At 44.7% G+C, this 20666-nt stretch overlaps 1 protein-coding gene across 1 annotated transcript in view; it reads left to right on the forward strand.

Annotated features, from left to right (window-relative positions):
* Positions 1-20666, forward strand: part of CACNA2D3 (calcium voltage-gated channel auxiliary subunit alpha2delta 3) — an 850367-nt gene that overhangs the window by 675900 nt on the left and 153801 nt on the right. The window contains exons 21-27 of the mRNA XM_069473712.1: positions 703-770; positions 5155-5200; positions 5362-5459; positions 7595-7688; positions 10576-10671; positions 15880-16001; positions 18612-18692. Coding sequence (XP_069329813.1) covers positions 703-770; positions 5155-5200; positions 5362-5459; positions 7595-7688; positions 10576-10671; positions 15880-16001; positions 18612-18692 — 605 coding nt within the window. The remainder of the gene's footprint in view (positions 1-702; positions 771-5154; positions 5201-5361; positions 5460-7594; positions 7689-10575; positions 10672-15879; positions 16002-18611; positions 18693-20666) is intronic.

Consider the following 20666-nt stretch of genomic DNA (forward strand, 5'->3'; position numbering starts at 1 on the left):
CTGACAATTGATGAATCTGAAAAATAAATGCTAGCATTGCTGTCATATATGGCCAGAGATCATGAGTGGTTTCCATTTGGAACCAGGAGCAGTCAAGGGACACATGAGCCGATAAGGGGGTTTGCCAAAGGAAGAGACTGTTTTTAAAATGTATTCTCTTATTTTAGGCAAAACCAGAAAGGAGCTTAAATGAAGCCAGCGAGAGTGAGAAGCCTATTAGACTAGGGAGAGGATTGGGCAAAGAAGCCTGCCACACGAGACAGTGGTAGTGGAAGTTTTCATTTTTGCCAGTGAGAAGGGGTCGATTTTCCCCTGTCCCAACCTCTAGGGTCTGGAGAGACCCATATCCGGTTGAGTTCAGGGCAAGGATGTGTAAAGAGCAGGGCAAAGGCCCTTGGGAGGGCGTCCGAGAAAAGGGCTTTCTGGAAGGACCAGCAGTTTGCCACAACTCTTAGAAAAACACACAAGAGAATCCAATTGCTGCTGGCATTTCCAATCAGAAATTACTTTGAAGAAGCTGACTGAACCTAAGAGAAACCAACACCAACGATAATCAGTGGGGTTTTGGAAGTAAACTGGTGGAAAAATTGTTTACGTAACATGAAATGGAAATGTGAAAATGGAAAATAAAAAAATGTTAGCCCACAAGTCTATTCCAGTCGATGCCATGAGTTTCAAGGTCTGCTCTGTTTCTCTGCACAGTTTAGGTGTGGCGCTCTCCAGAGGCCATGGGAAGTATTTCTTCCGCGGGAACGTGACCATCGAGGAAGGTAAGATGCCGCCCTGGCTCGTGTTTTCCTTTGGTGTGGGACGAAAGCTCCAGAGCCAGCTATTGGGTTAACTGAAGAGCTTGTTCATCTGTCAAAATCTCTGGCTGATCTCTTGGGCATTTGACTTAAATAAATGCCCATTTGATATCACCTTTTTGCTTATGGTGCCTGAGTTTCGGAATGGCGGGAACCTTGATTAGTGATTGTGATTTAATTTACTTATATTCTTCTATAATCCACAAAGTTGTTGAGGCAACTCATAGGAATCACCCACCAACTATATTCTTCTCATACATAAAAATCAGTCCCGGGAGAAATACAAATTAATGTTAAAATTCAAGCCCAGAGGGCAAAACTGAACACAAAGATGTGGAAGCCTTAGGCTCTCACACAGTTGAGCCACAAATTTCGCTTGTGTTTCGTGGCAGCCCTGCTACAAAGAGAAATGTGACCATTTAAATGATTTACATAGGTTAGACGGAGTAAGTGGCACCTTGAGGTTCCCAGACCCTCTTGTCTCCATAAAGCATGGCGCACAGTGAACTCCCGGTAAACAGAAGCAGTTGTTACAGCTCTTTAAGCTTTCAAACCGCTAGCACACATATACTGTCCTTTTCATCTCCTGACAACCTAGCAGTCCAGAGACGGTACATTTCCCAGTATCAGGAGCTCCCAGGGAGGGGTGGGCATGGTCCTCTGAAGGGCTCAGCTCCCCAGATGGCCTAGAGTGAGTCACTTGCCAAGTCTGGGCTTTGGGTTTTTCATGTCCTCAGAGAAAGTTGGACCTGACCAGTACTCTTTCTGGGCATCCCCAGGAAGGGTGGCCAAGAATAGGAAGGTCAGTTATGAGCCCAGTTTTAATTGATTAGAACAGGTTGCAAATGAATGTGGTGAACTTCCAGAAGCTGGGCCACCCGTGGCTCCCTCAGATGATGTAGCAGGGAATGAAGAATGGGGTCGATGGTCCCTGAGGTGCCACATCCCACAGACAGCCTTCTGGTTTACTGCTGATGGTCCCTGCATTGTGTCGCAGGTGTTCATTTTTGTCTCCCCAGTGATCGTGAGATCTTACAGAGCAGAAAGCAGAGTAGAGAGACTCACTAAAGTGTCAGAGCCCAGAGCATGCCCACCACAGAGCTACCCACATGGGCTTTCTTCCCAGGGACATTCAAGAGAAAACAGGCAGCTTTGTGACTTGAGTGAGACACTCTCTAGGATGTGTTCTCAGAAAGCATGTTTTAACTTCTAGAATTTTCCAGCTCTGTGGGTCATGTTGGTTCTGTGGACATCACTGCTCATAAAGCCAGAAAATGCATGTCTAAGGCATCTGAGGTCAAGCTGAGAAAACAACTCATGGTCAGAACAATAGAAGGAGAGGTTTTGAATGGATGACTTACCTCTCCTGTGTCCATCCCCTTAGTCAATCCTCAGTACATGGCCCTGTTCCTCCCTGCCTTTTCCTTCACCCCCTCCCTCCCTCCCTCCATCTCTCTCTCTCTCTCTCCCCCTCCCCCCCGCCCCCTTCATACACACACAGTTGTTTTGCATTGTCTTTGGGATCATATTTTTAGTCCCTATCTTCTTCCTGCATGTTCCACAGCTGTTAGGCTAAGGAGTCACATAGAGAGAATTTCAGAGCACACTGGAACCACCATGCAAGAAAGTAGTCTGAACCCTCAGCAAGGGGGAGAGTGTCTGGTTATCCACACAAATGAGGTCAGATCTTCCTCTCTCTGTTGGTCTTCTGTAAATAAAAGGACTTACAAAACCCTGCCAACTTTGCTGAGTCATAGAGCCTAAGAAAGCTGCTTCCCCTTGGGCTAGCTAGTAGAGGGTCTTGTCATCTCTGAGAGGCATGGCATAATTATTGTTCTCTTCTTCTCTCAGAGAGGGGAGGCCTTTCTTGGGGCTGACAACCACACTTCTACAGGATCTTCAATAAGCAATGCTTTCCTACAGAATGTAGGAATTTTCCACAAGCTTTGCCAATGCCAGATATTACAAAGATGGTAAACAGGTAGTTTTTGCTAGAAAGAAATATAAGGTGTCACTGCTGAGGTTGAAGGTATGGGCTATAGTTCTGCCTGCTAAAATTGTTTCTTCTCTGAATCTCCTTTGACACTTTGTATCTTTTATAGGTAGTGTACACAATGATTGTTCAGCAAATTAGAGTGTATGATCGTCAGCAGTATCAGTTGTCATTAGATGTTATTTCGTTAGAAGGACCAAAATCAGAGATGAGAGAATTATAGAACAATGAAATTTTCAGGGTCTCATCTGTGGGTCCTATGAAACAGCTAGAGGGGGTTTTGTGGATGAAGGTTGACTGGCACTGAAACCAGAAAGACAGAATTGACATCCTTAACCCAGTGTTTTGGAAAGATCCAGTCCCACCCCAGGGCCGTCACCCTTGTCCCTCTTCCTGCCCTGTGCACTCCCCTGTGGTCTCCATGACTGCCCTTCACCTCCTCCAGGTCTTTGTTTGAAAGTCGCTTTCTCAGTGCAGCCTTCCTGACCATCGTTGGAATGTAAACTCTTTCCCAACCCTTCTCATCTCTCTCGGTGCCCCCATCCTTGTTCCCTGCTCTCTTTTCCTTCTCAGCCCTCGCCACCATCTGATATGCTGTATATTTTAATTTAATTTACTTATATCTTTTCTGCCACTGGAAATTAAGTATGATGAAGGCCGTGATTTTTGTTTTGTTCACTGCTGTATTCTTAGGGCCTATGTTCTCAGTACCTGGCATATAGCAGATGCTCAGTAAAAATATTCAAGGAAGGAAAGAATAGGGGGAGGGCAGAAAGAAGGAAGGAAAGAAGAAAGGAGGGAAGGAATGCCGGTTGGTCAGAAGGGAGGAAAAGAGAAAAAGAAAGGATGCATGGATCAATGGATGGATGGATTGTTCTTGGGACTAATCACTGTCCCATTTAACCGTTTTGTGGAGCTTGTGAGTGACACAATATTGTCTGTACTCATGGCTGAAATAATTCAAAGAGTTGACATGGCATTCCCAAGGTCCCTTAACCGGTAGGTGCTGGAACCTGGATATGGTCACTTGGGCCATCTAGGATGATATTTAATCTAATCTATTTTTACCTCCTATAAAATCAAGTGGAATTGTGTGATAGGTCTAGGATTTTGCTACTTATTTTATACATTTGCATCTGGGGAGGAAACTGGAGTCCTAAGTGCAGTAAGATATTACTGGTCATTTAAGAAACTGACTTCCTAAAACAGGCTAGAAGCATCATCAGAGTTCCTGAGGTCATCATTCACGAGTGTCTGTCTGCTGATAGCCCATCGAAATCAAGTCACGTGAAAATACCTGGAGAGAGAGTGATTTTACAGTTAGGGTGGTCTGGAGCATCCTATAAAAACTTCCAGATTTCCTGCAAGCCCCAGCTCCCCTAGCTACCTTCCCAGACCAAGGACTTGTTTTGCTTAGGATCCTGTAACAACTAGTAATTTTTGCTGATCAAAAACAGTTGAGTATTGACAGTTTCATATTGTTCAACCTATAATTTCAGCTTCACAACCACCCATCAGTTTAGGAACTATTATTATTCCTGTTTTGCACATGAAGAAACTGACATTTAGAAAAATAAAGTAACCTGCTAACATCACACAGGAGTTGAGTGGCCTAGCCCAGAGTCAGTGTTTCTAACCATCATCCTGTTAAGCTTCTCCCTCAGGACTCAGTACTGCATCATTTGTCTTCAGGGGGTTAAGGCTTTCCTGAGACATATATCCAGGGAAGGTGACAGTGCTGGCTAAGTGAGGTGGAGAGGAGAGAGAGTTCTGCCTGGGAAGAGAACATGTACTTTGCTCAGAGTCCCTGTTCCCAAGCAGGTCCCTTTGGGGTTTGATGTCTACCCTTAACCCACCCAACAGCTCTGCCCTGGAATATTTGAAGCACACAGGAGGATGAGGAGGAGTGGGCTGGGTATGGTGGCTCACGCCCGGCCTAGCACTCTGGGAGGCTGAAGTGGGAGGATGGCTTGAGGTCTGGAGTCAGAGACCAGCCTGAGCAAGAGCAAGACCCTGTCTCTACTAAAAATGAAGAAAAATTAGCCGGGCAACTAAAAATAGAAAAAATTAGCTGGGTGTTGCGGCATGCACTTATAGTCCCAGCTACTTGGGAGGCTGAGGCAGGAGGATCGCTTGAGCCCAGGAGTTTGAGGTTGCTGTGAGCTAGGCTGATGCCACGGCACTCTAGCCTGGGCAACAGAGCGAGACTCTGTTCCCCCCACCCCCCCCAAAAAAAAAAGAAAGAAAGAAAGAAAGAAAGAAAGAAAGAAAGAAAGAAAGAAAGAAAGAGGAAGAAATCTCAAGATGAGGAAGATTGATATTTACTCATTAACCCCTTCTCCTTGACCTTCACAGGCCTGCATGACTTAGAACACCCTGATGTGTCCTTGGCAGATGAATGGTAAGAATTAAACAATCCTTCATTGGCATTGACTTCCTTTGCTGCCCTCTTTGATTTCAAATTGTTTGTGCCCCCTTCCCCAGTTTTCCTGGTTCAAAGGCAAAGGAAGGAGTTGCTGTAAATATTTATATATTCTTCTTTCGGCTGTGTCATGTTCTTAGGTCCTACTGCAACACTGACCTCCACCCTGAGCACCGCCATCTGTCTCAGTTAGAAGCTATTAAGCTCTACCTCAAAGGCAAAGAACCTCTGCTGCAATGTGAGTGTGCTTCCAAAAGCGTGCTGTGCCTGCATGCGCTGGTGGTGGGGAGTGAACTCACAACCATTTTTCGCCTCAGTTTTCAAGGGAAGCTTTGCTTTGGCAGACACGATCAGTCCCATGAAATCCAGCCAAATACCTGCTTCCTGTAGGAACAAGAGAAAGAATGTGGCTAACCCCAAATCGCACAGAATCCCCAATCCCAGTTTAACCCTTTCCACTGGGTTTGTCCCCCTACTGAACCATTTAGTCAAGCAACCAGATAGGATGGAAATGTTACAACGAGGAAGGGACTTTAAGTATTTGCTGATCTAGCTTCCTTATTGTACAATTGGGAAAGCAAGGCTGGCAATAAATAGGACTTGTCTCCTCCGAGGCCATCATCTAGGTCTCCTGGTTCTCCCAAGAATGGTGTCCCCCCTAGGACATGCTGCCTCTCAGGGTGGTGTAAGTTCTTCCCTCCTCCTACCAAGTGCCCTCAGGGGGAAGCTCTGGGAGTAAGAAATGGCCAGTGGCTGTGCAGAGGAGGCAGAGCAGAGCAGCAGCAGGCCAGGATGCCCCCAAAGGCAGGAGCATTCCGCACACTCTCACAAGATAGCCCTAGTAGCTAAAATTGGGGCAACGGGAGAGCCACCACAAACAAGCATGGCACCTGCCCCCACTGCTAACAAGCATCACCTATTCGAGGATGTGAAAAGTGATTTACATATGTTGTCTTTACGAAATAACCACAGCAATCCTATGAGAGAGGTAAAGAGATTATCCAGCTGCTAAACAACATCTTCATAGAATGGATTTCCTTTCTGAGATGCTCTGGAAAGGAAAGAGTCAGGTGGATATCATATGAGCCCAATTGTTCATTTACTTTGACTTTTTAATGACATATTTAAAAAATAGAAGATTAGACATAATGTGAAAGATACATTTATAGTCACCATCCAGCTTTATCAAATCTTGGTATTTTGCCATATTTGCTTCAGGCACTTCTTAAGGAATGAAACATTATAGTTACTGTTGCAGCCCTGTGTAACCCTGCTCAGTCCCATTTCCTCTCCGAAGAGAATGACTATCTGATTTGTTCACCATTCTCATGTATTTTGTGCTATTACTACATATGTAGGTATCCATAAACAATATGTAGCATTATTTCTGGTTTTTTGTATATTAAACTTTGTATATAATGTGTGGTATAATATTATATGGATTGCTACATATAACATTATAATAATACAATATGTACATATAATAAAATATGCACTATAATTTGCATTTTCACTTGTTATATTTTTGAAATTTATTTGAGCTTACTTAGCTTTAATGTATTTGTTTGAATTACTGTAGAGAATGTCACTGCATAACTATATCTCAATTTATCCATTGTCTTACTGATGATGAGTTAAGTTGTTTCCAGTTTTTGCTTTTCAGCAAAGCTCTATTGTGGTTTTGTTTTTGTTTTTGTCCCCAGTCAAGGTGAGGACTAGTCTACTTCCTGTGATATTAATAATTAGTTTCCCTCCTCTGTGGAGTGATTAGAGAGCTCTAAGATCCTCTCCTAGACTCACGATATCCCCCTCATTCCTTGGCCTCTTTCACAGAGCTCTACCAGGAGCCCCTTTGGATATGGACAGATATTCTCCTTGAAAGTGAAAAATGTCTTAAATGGAAGGCATCACAAAATAATAGTCCCTGTAGTCATTAAGTTATGGTGTCCCTTTCCTATGTTACAACCAACTGAGATCAGGGCACTGAATAATTGCCCTGGAGGTTTTACTAAAGGACAGAGCTGGGGATGTCAAGACCCAGCTGTCCAAGGAGTACTGGCCTCCGGTCTCCGAGTCCAGGAGTCAGTGTGCTGGCCCGTGGCCTGCACTACGAGATGGGAGAGAAAGCAGAAAACTGAAGTGTAAGACACTGAAGCCTCTCAGTTTACTATCGTCCCATCCAAATGTTTTAGAGGCTCTTGCATTGCGGGCATATCAGGTATCAGAACTGTTTCATATTTTCAACTGGTAGGAAGTTGACTCATAAAGCAACTCACCATGTAAGAAAGTAGCCTGCAGATACTGCAGAATGAGCCTCCCGTTCCCTTATTCTAGCCCAGCCAAAGCCGTCTTCTCATCTGTCCCTCCCAATAGGTGATAAGGAATTGATCCAAGAAGTCCTCTTTGACGCCGTGGTGAGTGCCCCTATCGAAGCGTACTGGACCAGCCTGGCCCTCAACAAATCCGAGTAAGTGGTTGCACGTGTCCCCCTTCCATGGCCATTTCCTCACCAGCGCTCCAAAATATGGTTATGGTTTAAAGAACTAAGCTGTTTCAGGAGCCTGGTGTTAAAGTTCTTTAATTTCTCCCAAAGCTCCAAACCACAAAAGCTAGAGCAGATTAGCGGCTCGGGCTTGGATGGCAAGCTCCCGGGTCTGACATATAATTTGTTTGAATTTTAACATTACATGAAATTCAGTATGCTGAGGTAGGGTGACACTTCCGAGAGAGAAGGAGGCGGAAGGAGTGTTTTGTTTTCTGCCTTGCCACAGCTCCCTCTGCTTCACAGTCTTGAGGGAACTTGGGATTGGGGCCAGGTTCGGTTGTAGAGTGGGATGGAGAAGGGAGAGCTCTGTTTCGTAGGGCGTCGGATGGAGCCCTGCGGTTTTGTATCTGAAGTGGAGGACGGAGGCCGTGGGAGGAAGGCAGTGGTAACTGATGTCAGAGACTAGGGTGGGAACTGCCTCAGCAGCTTATTTTTATTATTATTTTTACTATGATTTTAAGTAGGCTATTAGAGATTAAGAATAAGAAAAAAAATCATTCCTATTTCCTTATATTTTCATGCGATACATTTATTCATTTCTCTCCACTTTTCTATTCTCCATTAGTTCATTCCTTTGCTTTATCTTCCCTTCTGTCCCATCTAGCATTCACTCTGTTCTCATTGTCATTCATTCTTTCATTAAGTCTTGACTGTGTGTCTGTTATGTGCCAGGCACTGAACTAGGTGCTGGTGAAATGGAAGTAACCCAAACAGATGGGGTCCTAGCCATCGTGGTACCTGTGGCATATGGTGTGCTACATTATTGAGGCGTGTGGACACGATCTAGAGTACATGGGGAAGACGGGAATTAGCTCAAGGGTTAGGGAGCACTCCAGGAAGATGGAACAGCATGTGCGAAGGCCCTGAAGTGAGAAAGTGTTTGACACGTTCGAGGAATTTAAAGAAGGTCAACGTAGCTGAACTATAGAAGGTAGGCGAAAGATGTCAGGAGATGAGGCTGTAGAGGGGCCAGGTGTCTCAGGACTTTGGGAGTCAAGTAAAGGATTTTGAATTTTGTACTCAAAATATTGGAAAATCATTGACAGATTTTAAGAAGGGTAGGAAGATGATCAGATTTGCATTAAAGAAAACCTCTCTACTGCTGTGTGGAGAACAGAGAGTAATGGGGTAAGAACAATATTAAAGGCTCCTACAGCATTCCAGAGGGTTCGCCACTTGAACCAGAGCAGTGGGCACAGAGAATAGAGGTCTACATGTCACCTGCCTCAGAGGTAAGACCCCCCAGGACTTGATGATGGGTTAGTTGTGTGAGGACAGGGATATTGCACCATCAGAGATCATTCCCAGGTTTATGTCATGACACCTGGGTAGATGGTGCCGTTTGCTAGGACACAGACACTGAAGGAGGATCAGGTTTGGGGCTGGACATGGCCAGAGTCCCTTCTAGACACTGGTTGTGGTTGAAAGTCTCCCAAGTGAAGATGTCAGGTTTGCTGTTTACTAAGTGAGTCTGGAGCTCCAAAGAGAGACTACCATTTTCATTACACTTGGGAGTGTCCTTGGACTGCTTACCTACATGGATTTATTCCCTGGGGCATTGGAAAAGAATCAAGCTTTCCTGGGGTTTCTTTTTCTAATGGATGTGGAAATGTTTCTATTGAGCTCTCATGAAACTCAAAATCTTGAGCAAAGATTGCTGATTCATTCCTAACACATACGAAAGATTTTCAAAATGGTAGCTTGCTTTGTAGTCCACATCTGTAACTGATTGGGCAGCCCGGCTGTCCAATTTGGTGCAGGCTGTAAGCAGAAGCAAATGCATGGTGTTGGTTTTTATTCAGCCCTTAAAGGTAGTATTGACCACCTTGACTGCATCAAAGATGAAGTAACCAGTGATCTCACCTTGAAGATGACAAGGGTAGTGCTTCAGATCAAATTGCTACTAGCATCTAGGACAGAGAAGAAAACTCAAGAAGTAGAGTTTTCTTCATGCTTTTATTGTAGGATAAAATTATGTGTTTGTGGAGAAAGGCCAGTTGCTTTTTTCAAAGGAGAAGTGTGCATTGTAAATCTCCTGAAGAACATGCTCAAACAGTATAAAACTTGCCTTGAATGCTGAAACAAAATTATTTTTAGTGAATTTTTTAAATCAGTTTTCCTTGCTAAGGCCATCCTTGGAGTTTGTATTTGTGACATCCTACAAGGCTATTTGAAGAAGCCATTTCTTGCCTCATCTTTTGAGGGTTGGTGGTGAGACTAAAGCCTGTGCTCTGATAGAAGTTATAAGTTGGTGCCCCTATAACTGTGTGGAAGTCAGATCTTATTCCAACTATGTGGAATTTCAGGCTGTGGGACGCTGCACATTTGGGTCAGTAGCTCAGTTGTTTATTCCCTCGAACGGCAGATTCTATTAGCCATCTCAGGCTAGACTTGGTAGCATCGGTGCAGAAAACTAATCCTAAGGATTTCTTCCTCTGCTTAAAGCCCTTCCTACTCTCAGCCTGCTCTCTCTGAATTTATACCCAGAACCGTGAGAGAAAGACGGGTTTATGGTTGTTGGTTTTAAGTGCATTTTTGTCATGCTGCTTTTGTTGGCAGGAAGTTCTTCAATTTTCCTGCAAGTATCACCAGGAAGAATTTTGTAAAGGATAAGAGTTTTCATTCTGTGCTGTGTGTGTGTGCATGTGTGTGTGCATGTGTGTCTGTATGTGTGTGTTCCTATAATTTCTGTTAAAGTTCAGGTTTCAAAACTGCTATGTTGAAAACCATTCCATGAGTCTTGAAGTACAAAAGCCGTGATCTGCTTACTGTCTGGAAGCATCCCCTGATGTCTGCTGTTCTGTTTCAGGAATTCTGACAAGGGCGTGGAGGTTGCCTTTCTCGGCACTCGCACAGGCCTCTCAAGAATCAACCTGTTTGTGGGGGCCGAGCAGCTCACCAACCAGTAAGTGTAGGAAGGCTCCTCTGCAGGGGCTCGCGGAGCTCCTGAACTGGGAAATTCAAAGGGAAACGTATTCACTGTTTGATTCCACCACCGGTAGAAACAAAATTCAGGCCACCGCAGGCCTGTTAAGATTTTTCCTCTCTGTTCCACCATGGGGGCCCCAGCGTGTGTGCTCACCTGCCTGCTAGCCCCTCCACAACCCTTTGTTCCTCACGCTTGCTGGCTTCTGTCCACCATCCTGGAGTCCTCTCCTGCTCTGGTGAGTCATTTCAGAACCCTGGGAGGCAGTGCGGCTGCTGGGGGAGCCACCAGAGGGAGGGAGCGCTCTCTCCTGACAAATGGCTTCAGGGCATTCAGCTGTTGTGCAGCTATGCCCAGGAATTCCTGCCTGTAGGAAAATCAGTGTTTCAAGCCTTGTTTATTTGCTTATGTTTTAGTAAACCTCTGTGCCTCTGTGCTTAGCCTGAGGGACTGCAGATCTCCACAGCCAGGGGTGGGCTGTCTGGGGGCACTGGGGTTTGACAATGTCTCTTTGTACTTCCAAGGAGACCTGTTTGGACAGTGGGCAGAGATTAGCTGAGTCCACTACCCAGATTCTCTTTAAGCCACGTCGCGGCCCCTGTGTCCTCAGAGAGCCACGGACCCTTAACTCATCAAATGGGTGTTTCCCCAGAGCTGGTGGGGAGTCTGTGACATCTTTTCTGAGCCCGTTAATGTCTTCTCTCCATTTCTTTTCTCTGAAGCAAGAGGCATTATTAGGCCAGGGACAAATGGATCATGAGATTCAGAAAGTTTGAGTGTGGCTTGCAAGTGTGTGTGTGAGTTCAGAGGTTACCAGGGAACGTCACACACCCTGACCTTTAGGGTACCTGAGCTTGAGTAATCAAGCCACGGGGTGGCTGTGGATTTGAGAGGTGTTGGCCCACCAGGGGCCCAGGGAGGAAATGCTCCCTTCCCGTCCAGCCTGAGTTCAGCAGTGCTGCTTGCCTCTGTTAGACGAGGCCCTGACACCAACCACATAACCTCATAAAACCCCATCTGATAAATGGCAGATTGATCAATCCTTAGACAGTTTGGGAGACTGGCTTTGAGTTCTGTCCTGGCACTTTGGCTTTCTTGGTATCTCACACTTGTCGTTTATGAAATTCACTGTGGTTGGCACTTGATTTTTTTTAAAAGCTCTTTTAGCCCTATATCCCCCTAACAATTATTTTTCCAGAGGGCAAGTTCCTAGGAAGGACTAGAAGTGCTGAGATACACATTTCTTCTCCTGTTAGCATTCAGAGAGGCAAAGGGAGACACAGGAATAGATTGTCTTATACTCAGGGAGGAAGGATGCTGCTGGTACTGAGATTTAAAAGAAGCAAATAAAAATTGCAACAAAACGTGACATCTTGCTAGTCTGATATCTGTGTCATTGTGACGGACTTAAAAGACAACAGGACTACACTGGGTTGTGTATCTGGCTCATCTCATGTGTGTGCCTTCATTCCCTTCATCTGAAAGGTGAGGGTAATGACCTCTTTCAGTTATTGTGAGGATCAAAAAAATTATAGATGTAAAACTGCTTTGGGAAGCTAAAACTACCTACATCAATGAGTTCTGTTCCCTGTGGCATTACTGTGGCCCAGAGTGGGTACTCATATGCTATGTGGATGCATGAAATAATTCTTCTGTCTTCATATCATTGGGTCATATAGAGCTGTGGTCCCCAACCTCTGGGCTGCAGACCATTACCTGTCTGTGGCCTGTTAGTAACTGGCCGCACAGCAGGAGGTAAGCAGCGGGTGAGCAAACAAAGCTTCATCTGTATTTACAGCCACTCCCCATCGCTTGCATCACCACATAAGCTCCGCCTCCTGTCAGATTAGCAGCAGCATTAGATTCTCATAGGAGCACGAACCTTACTGTGTAGGTCAGTTATAGTTCATGGCCTCTGTAACTCTGTAACCGTCATCCCAGTGGTGACAATATATTTTGTGTCTTCAGTGCAACTTCTCACGTCACTATGCATACAGCATCCAGTGATGTTAGCCTTCTCAGTGCAGTTTCTGGTCTCCTCTGCAGCCCTAAGTTTAAAAGATGACCAGTTTACACCTTCCATTTGAACCCCAGGGAATAAAAGAGACCCTTGGGCTTTTAGAATCTCATATATTTGTTTGAGCCCATTTTCGGGTTATATGACCCTTCACGTATGGTCTCGTGTGATTCTGATAGCATCCTGGCGAGTGCAGCATTCCTATATTCCCATTTTGTAGATGAGTAAATGGGGGCTCAGAGACTCAGTTACTCACCCAAGCTCACCCAGCTCTGCCCAGCCCCTGGACCTGGCTGACACAGCACCACAGTAGCCCCCAGCATCCAGAAGCTTTCACCTTACTCAGAAGGATCTTTCTTCCTGAAGAATATTTTTGGGATTCTGTAGAATCAGCTCTCCCCTTCGTGCTTCCTCCTGAATCACTGCTTGGTAGTTGACAGGGGCTTCCAAGGTTTCCCGGCAACCAGACTCTTTCACATTCACACCAGGGCTAATGGAGACCAAGTGTGCGGGCTCCTGCTTGCTGCCCTGGGTGCCAGCATTGTCCTGGGCAGCAGCGCACCAGACACCCAGATGTTCAGCATTCCAGACCACCCCCAAAGCCATCCCTAAAGCCTGAATGTCACCATCAGTCTCAGTGAGGACCACCTTACACCTTCTACCCAAGCTGTTATCCCATCTACCATGATTCCGACATTGAAAGGACACCTGTTGCCTGTGGTGATGTGTATCTGACCATGAAAGATCTGCCAGGAGTGAAGACACCTAATGCTCAGCCGTGGCTGTGCCCCTGGCCCAGTGTGGAAGGCAGCTGTTCCTCCTGCCAAGGGCTGGGCAGAGGCTCCTCCCCACACATGTTCAAGTCAGGTTTATGAAGAGTCTCATGTCTAATGAAAACAAGGAAAAGGCTACAATTGCAATATTTGTGAAGCCCAGTGATTTTAGGATCAGGAAACATTAGCGCCAAATAGACCAGTACCAAGAAGAACTTGTCTATCATGCTGAGCCTAGGAGTCCCTGTGCCCGGCATTCTGATTAGCACGGGAGGTCCCTGCACCTTCTCAATCCTGCTTATCACTCCCAAGTTGGCCTTGGCCTCCTGAATAAGAATGGAGTGCTTTTGTCAAATTTTTTAACAGTTTTTGAAGTCTGGAGAGTCATCTTGTCAGTGAGATACAGTAAAGAAATGTAGGTGCTATGCTATACCAACCCATTTTTGGTCTACAATGACCAGTTCTAGTAGCACAAAATTTTATAGCAGATTTACAGAGTAGAGCATTTACAAAGGAAGATGGCCCTACCAATGAGAGAATTTGAAAGAATTAAGACATTTTATTTAGAAAACATATAGGAAATTGTCTTTAATACTTGAGGAACTCTTATCTAGATATGAGATCTGATTAATCGTATGATCATTAAGCATGCACTGAGTGCTACTGAGGACTGGGCCCTGGAGATACTGAGAAGAAGAAGGTCCCTGCCCTTAGGGAGGAATTAGGACATGCTCTTGCAAGTTACAGGAAGGCAGATTCCACAACCATCTCAGAGCTTGGAGGGTTCCCTCTAATAGCCCGGGCTTCCTCTCTGAAATATGGACTCTCCATTGTTGATGGAGGTCATGGAAACACTGGTTTTCCATACCTGCAGCTGTAGAATGCTTTCCTGAACTAGATGCGAAGTTTAGAAACCAACTAGTTACAACTTAGCATAAAACTTTCTCTCCGTGGTCCATGTGATCCAACTCCATGCTGCAAGTTCTAGACTGAAAGTGGTGCCATTTCTGCTCCAACTAATGGCTTTTTCCTTACCTACACATTGTCTTTTGATTGGTCTCCCTTCCTAAAAAACCTCTGCAGAGTGTGGACTAGCCAGGCAGTCATTCCCTCCCCCAAGTTGTACCATATGGACCAAGATGGGGCACTCAGTACTGGAGAGGAAATATGACTCTCTAGAGATAAGTCAAGTCAACGAACATGCACTGGCTTGAGTATGTCTAAGGCTCTGTGGAGAGATACGCAAATGTGAACAAAGCTCCTGTCTTTAGAGGTCTTGGGAGCCTTGGGGAGGGGACATGGCAATCGCAGATAAGGCCAAGAAAAAGGACAGATTCATGAGATTGACTGAGAGTGTGGGGGCCAGGGTGGGGTAAGAACTTGCATGTGTCTCTGTGGGTTCATGAGGTAGGTGGTATAGGAGCTGCCACTTTGGAGAGGAAGAGAGAGGAAGGAGAATGCATGGAGCCTTCCCTTAGAAGGAGACATACTAGGGGCGGAGAGAGGGCACTGGGGAGGGTGGGGGAATTCACAACGGGGATGTGAGCAGCCCTGTTTGCCTGGAGAGTAGGCAGGTGAGCAATTCAGGTGCAAAGACCCTGACATGGGCCCACTTTAACCTCCTTCACGCTTTTTCTAAGAAGAGTGATTTGCCTTTTTTACGCTTGTTCTGAGGAAGATCTACTTAAGACGTTGATTTTCCCAAGGGCAAGTGTACATGTGTGTGGGTTTCAAAGCCAGATTAAGCTTTCTATTTTATTTTATTTTTCTTTCTGGAGACAGAGTCTCGCTCTGTTGCTTGGGCTAGAGTGCCATGGCATCAGCCTAGCTCACAGCAACCTCAAACTCCTGGGTTTAAGCAATCCTTTCGCCTCAGCCTCCCGAGTAGCGCACACCACCCTAGGTGCACACCACCACACCCAGCTCATTTTTCTATTTTTAGTAGAGACAGGGACTTGCTCTTGCTCAGGCTGGTCTCAAACTTCTGAACTCAAGTGATCCTCCCACCTCGGCCTCCCAGAGTGCTAGGATTATAGGTGTGAGCCACCACGCCCAGCCAAAGCTTTCTGTTTTAAAGGGGCCACCCTTTGGTCTTCTATTATGATTTCCAGAGGCTTTGCTTGTTTGCTTGCTTCAAACTTTAGAATAATTAGTTCACTGATATATGAGGAAAAGTCAGTTTAGCCCATTGGAAATCTGACTGCCATAGCTCAACAAGATATTTTTGAGTAATCTAGGTGCCTGGTGTTCACTCAGGTCCTCTCTGTACTGAGAAAGGCAAGTCAGGGTTCTCAAAGGCAACACTGGTGTTACCTGACAGAGGCTGTTGGGACGCACCCTGTCCAACTCTACCTTGCTGAGTGGGGCCATGTTCTTCTTATTCTATTCCATTTCTAGGGACTTCTTAAAAGCGGGAGACAAGGAGAACATTTTTAATGCAGACCATTTCCCTCTCTGGTACCGAAGAGCAGCTGAGCAGATTCCAGGGAGCTTCGTCTACTCAATCCCGTTCAGCACAGGTGGGTGCCCTTGTTGGAGGCGGGCTCTGTCTGCCTGGTCCAGTGGGCCTGGGTGTTGCGTGCAGCGTGTGGGGAGCTGCCTGAATGCTGAAAGGAACCAGGTTCCACCTTCACAGTCAGTACTGAGTACTGGGCCAGCCCTGAACCAGTGACCTGTTCCGTAAGTATAATAGCACCAAAAAAAAAAATGAAGATTTTACTTAACTAAATTGTGCAAAAGCATTTGAGGAAGCAGGACTAGTATTCTACACTCTCTGGAATTTGTATATAACTTCTCAGTTGCTATTTTTTAATACTGTCATGGGCCCACTTAGAGAAAGTTCAGGCATCCTTTGCCAGAACCTTCAGCAAGTCACATCATTTCAGAGGTCCATGATTCTCCATTGGAACTGAATTGATTTAAACTGATATCAATGCAGGAGCAAGGACTGACTGTACAGCCATGTGCTCTCCTGACAGAGGGCTGCAGTGACCTGTGAGAGGCACAGAGCTGATTGTCTTTCCAGTCCTAAGATTTTATGATGGTATAAAGAAGTTAAGGTCACCTTCCTCCAAAAGTGCTGTCTTATTTCAACCAGTATTAGAAGCAAGACCAACTGGAAATGCTGTAATTGTCCTTATTTTTTTCTCATCTCATGCATCTGACATTTTTGGCACTCATTCTGTGAAAGGCTCTGTACTGGGCATTGTAGGCACTTCAGAGATGAATGAAACCTAGTTGTATAAACTTGGATTGCTCTGCAAAGTTTAATCTATAGTTATATTTTATATTAGGGCCTTTCGTATTAATCTCTTACAAACATTCCTAACTCAGCCCTAAGGGAAGCTCTCCAGGGCTTGTGTCCAATCCCCCTTCCCTAAGTCGTGGTACTTTCTCATTTCCATGAATAAAAACCTTTTCAGAAAGGGTGCCTTTGAAATCTGTAGAAGATGTGTTGACAAGAGTTGTCCAAAAATTAGTTGAATGGACTCATTGGGGAGAGAGACCCTCCTAATGGGCATATTTAAGGAAAGGCTGGATGTTGCTGATGAGGTTCCCTCTGGCTGGGATTTCAGGTTAGATCATCTATGAGGTTCTTTTCAGGGATAGGGGTCTTTAAGTCCGAGCTCCTTTGATGACATGTATTCATGCCCACATTTGTGTTTGCTGCCTCAACTATAAATTTCCAGGCATATCTGCATCACCCTTTATTACTGAAAATAGCAACTAAGAGACAGTGGACGTTTTCATTCTGTGGCAGATCTGTGAATACTAATGTTGTCTCCTATCAAGCAATCTCCTGAGACTGCATTCTTCACAGTCCTCTAGAGAAAAAACCAGAACTGAGTGGGCTGTTCTTCTGATTCTAGACTAGAATCGCCAAGCTGTTCCTTTGTGACAGAGTGGCTTTTGCTCAACTGTACAGGGAAAAAGAGGTATGGGAGGCAAGAGTGTCCCCCCAGACTGCTTTGTGTGTGGGTGTGTACTTACAGCCCCTCGTAGCAGTTTGCTTTGCTATCCACTGTTTTTCCTAAAAGAATTATGTCTGGGGAAAAAAACAAATTCTGATTAATTAAAGCTATTGTTGAACTGGTTTTTGGTAACTAGGGTTTTCCTTGAAGTTTCGATGTAATCATATAGTGAAGTGAAATTTACCTGGTTCATGGTAAAATCATGGATGACATGACAGCTTAGCATATTTCATGGCCCTTTAGATTCAAGAAAAATCTTAAAAATCACCAAGTGCAAATTACTGTGATGGAACTCTGTCTGTTTTCTCTACTGCGTGTTGAATACCTGTACAGACTGGAGAAGCAGCTGAGACTTGGGCCAGGAGGAAATTCCTAATTGCTTCAGTCATAAGTGTATTCAAATTCAGGCCTGACTTCTCCCTGCTTCTTGATTCAGTTGGATTTCATTCAACTCACATTCATTGAGCAGCTTTTATAAGGCAGGCATTAGACTAACAATTATTAACTCTGAGCATTCAGAATTTGTGCTCAGCATCTTTTAATTCATGAGTATTGGAACCATTGTTGGTATTTGAAAATCTCTTAACACTAATGCCATATTGTTACCAGAATAATAATAGTTTGGAGTAAAGATTACATTCCAGCTCTTTCTCTGTTTAGAATGGTTTTGCTCAGAAAAACTGGGCTTGAAATTAAAATTTTATAGATCAGTAAAGATTTAGCCAAGGAATTAGAGCTAAAGTTGCCAACTTGTAAAATAATTTCAAAACTCTCATACAGATCTCCAGGGCTATATTTAGACAGGCAGTGTAAGTATGACTCCCGACACAAGTTAACACTGCAGTTTGTAACCACAGATCACCAAAAGACAGGGTCCTTCCATGGTAGTCAATGTTTTCAATGTGAAGAGGCTAGACATTTCCCAGTGCAGGTGGTCATCATTTGGTGCATTGATTCCTTGGCAGAGAGGACCAGCCACACTGCACTGATGGCCCAACAGAGTAGGCAGGGCATCCACAGCCCAGAGGACTCTGGGGTCTGGGGATTGAGCCCCAGAACAATTTGCAGAATAGGTGACTATGGGGCAATATGATTATTCTCTTGACACGTACACTACAAGTCTCTTCATTTTGGTCATGGTGGTTTTTCTTTTCACAGGAACAGTCAACAAAAGTAATGTGGTGACAGCGAGTACCTCCATCCAGCTCCTGGATGAACGGAAGTCTCCCGTGGTGGCAGGTAAATGGCAGATTTCAATCAGTAAACACAAAGTAAGCATGGCGTCCATTCACCTGACCAGTCAACTACTTCTATGGAGCATGTCTAGTCTCCAAAAAGTAGGTTTGGAAAAGAGAAAAAAAATTAAAATTACTTCCTTCTCAGCTTGGTGTGATCTCTTCCAAACCAAGGCTCTGACAGCTGGTGGTGGTTGATGTGAAAACAGAAATCTTTCCTAGCATTTCTATTCTTAAACTCTGAGCCAGTAAGAAATCGTTGGTACGTGTGGAGGAAAATGTCTTGGTGGTAGGTGGCTTGTTCATTTAAAGTAAACTCCACAATTCCTGCTTCTATATCATTAAGGTGACAGTGGGCATACAAGGAAATTGTGAGTTTGTTTTTGGCAAACAAAAACTGAAATGTGCTCTTCTCCAGAGAGACTGAAATTTTCATCACCCAAATCCCCATGAGGAATTAGAGTTAGATGTATCTGCAGGTGCTGGGTTTGGGACCAGGAAAAGGCCAAAACATTTTACAACTGAGAGTCTTGAATTGTCAAGGATGTCCTGGCTTTTCCCATTTCTCTCATTTCTCAAAAGTGTCAGTAGATGTCAGTGGATGGCTGGGGGCTTTCATTGGTGGTATTTGGCCTAAAGGGCTGGAAACTACCACAAATCCTTCTTTGAGAATAGCTTCTGACAAAAACAAGGCCCAAGAGCATGTCTGGCGCATACTGTATTTTGCTATATAATTGTTGGATCCACTGGTTGATGGATGGGTGAGACTCTCCAAGCACCATCCTGGTATTGGCTAGCTTTAACCAAAGGGAGTCGTTTTGTTTCCAGGCAGCCTCCTTCAATAAGTTGTACTTTAGGATAACTTTGAACATCAACTTCTATGTCTTTGCACACTGTGAATATTTGTGGGAAATAATGCAAATGGAACACATATAGGAGACCCATTTGAAGTGGTTGTTCTTTGGTGAGGAAATATTGCTTTTTTTCCCCCATTTCATTCCAGACTTAGCCTATGCATCATAATTGTATTAATAGGTATTGAAAGATTTAGGGACAGTTGCCCTTGTTGTTTCTGGGTTACTGAATATGAAAAGGAAGACAGTCTTATTTATCTGACCTGTGACTCCTCTTGAACTAAGCAGACCTGTAATTAATCAGCCAGGAGATATGGGCTCTGAGGATTCACAGTTGCTGTCTTCAGATTTTGTCACTTAATGTCTCATGTTCCTTAAGGGAAGTGGGGGACAGGATTATTTAACTCAGCAAGATTTACTTTTGCTTAAAGGAGGTCAGACTTCTTACCTCCAGGCTGGCCTAGCCAACTAATTCTGGAGGCATGTTATCTCCTGGGAGCTGTGGCCACATGCAGCAGCTGGCAAAGACATGGTCCGGCCAAAGCTCTCTGTCCGTCTGTTTGAAAGTTCTTTTTAAAACCCTTTCCTTGGGTTTCTAATTCAGTCATCATGAAGGTTGCTCTGTTGGCCCTAGGGTCACTGTGCCTATCCCAGCCACCTCTGTCCAAGGTTACAAACTATACTCACATGTTTTCAAATGCCTTGTGTTTCATTAATGCCTATTTGGCTGAAAATGGATCGAGCGTGGACTCAATCTGAGCACTGTGTATCTAGTCTAGAGAAGAACATGCATTTTCCAAATGGTGTGCTGGTCTTTTGTTGAGTTACACAGCTGTCCAGAGACCACAGGCAGGTCATGAGACAGGGCTTGGCTCGCCCGGAGTGGGTAGAAGAGGCCTCCTCCTGTTTACTGCTTCTCAGTGTGTGTCAACTGGTCCCCATTTTCAGAAGATAATTACAGAGCAAGACCAAGAAGCAAGGTCATCCGAGGAACTGTATTTAGTTCTTTCTTTTTAAAATTGGTGATTATTAACCTTCTTTTTCAAACTGTGTTTGGTGTGATTGCTTGGTTTTGATCTTGAAGGCTGTGTGGATGCAGCCCCATGAAGGCAATGACCTCAAGA

This window comes from Eulemur rufifrons, chromosome 7 (genome assembly GCF_041146395.1).
Source record: "Eulemur rufifrons isolate Redbay chromosome 7, OSU_ERuf_1, whole genome shotgun sequence".
NCBI lineage: Eukaryota > Metazoa > Chordata > Mammalia > Primates > Lemuridae > Eulemur > Eulemur rufifrons.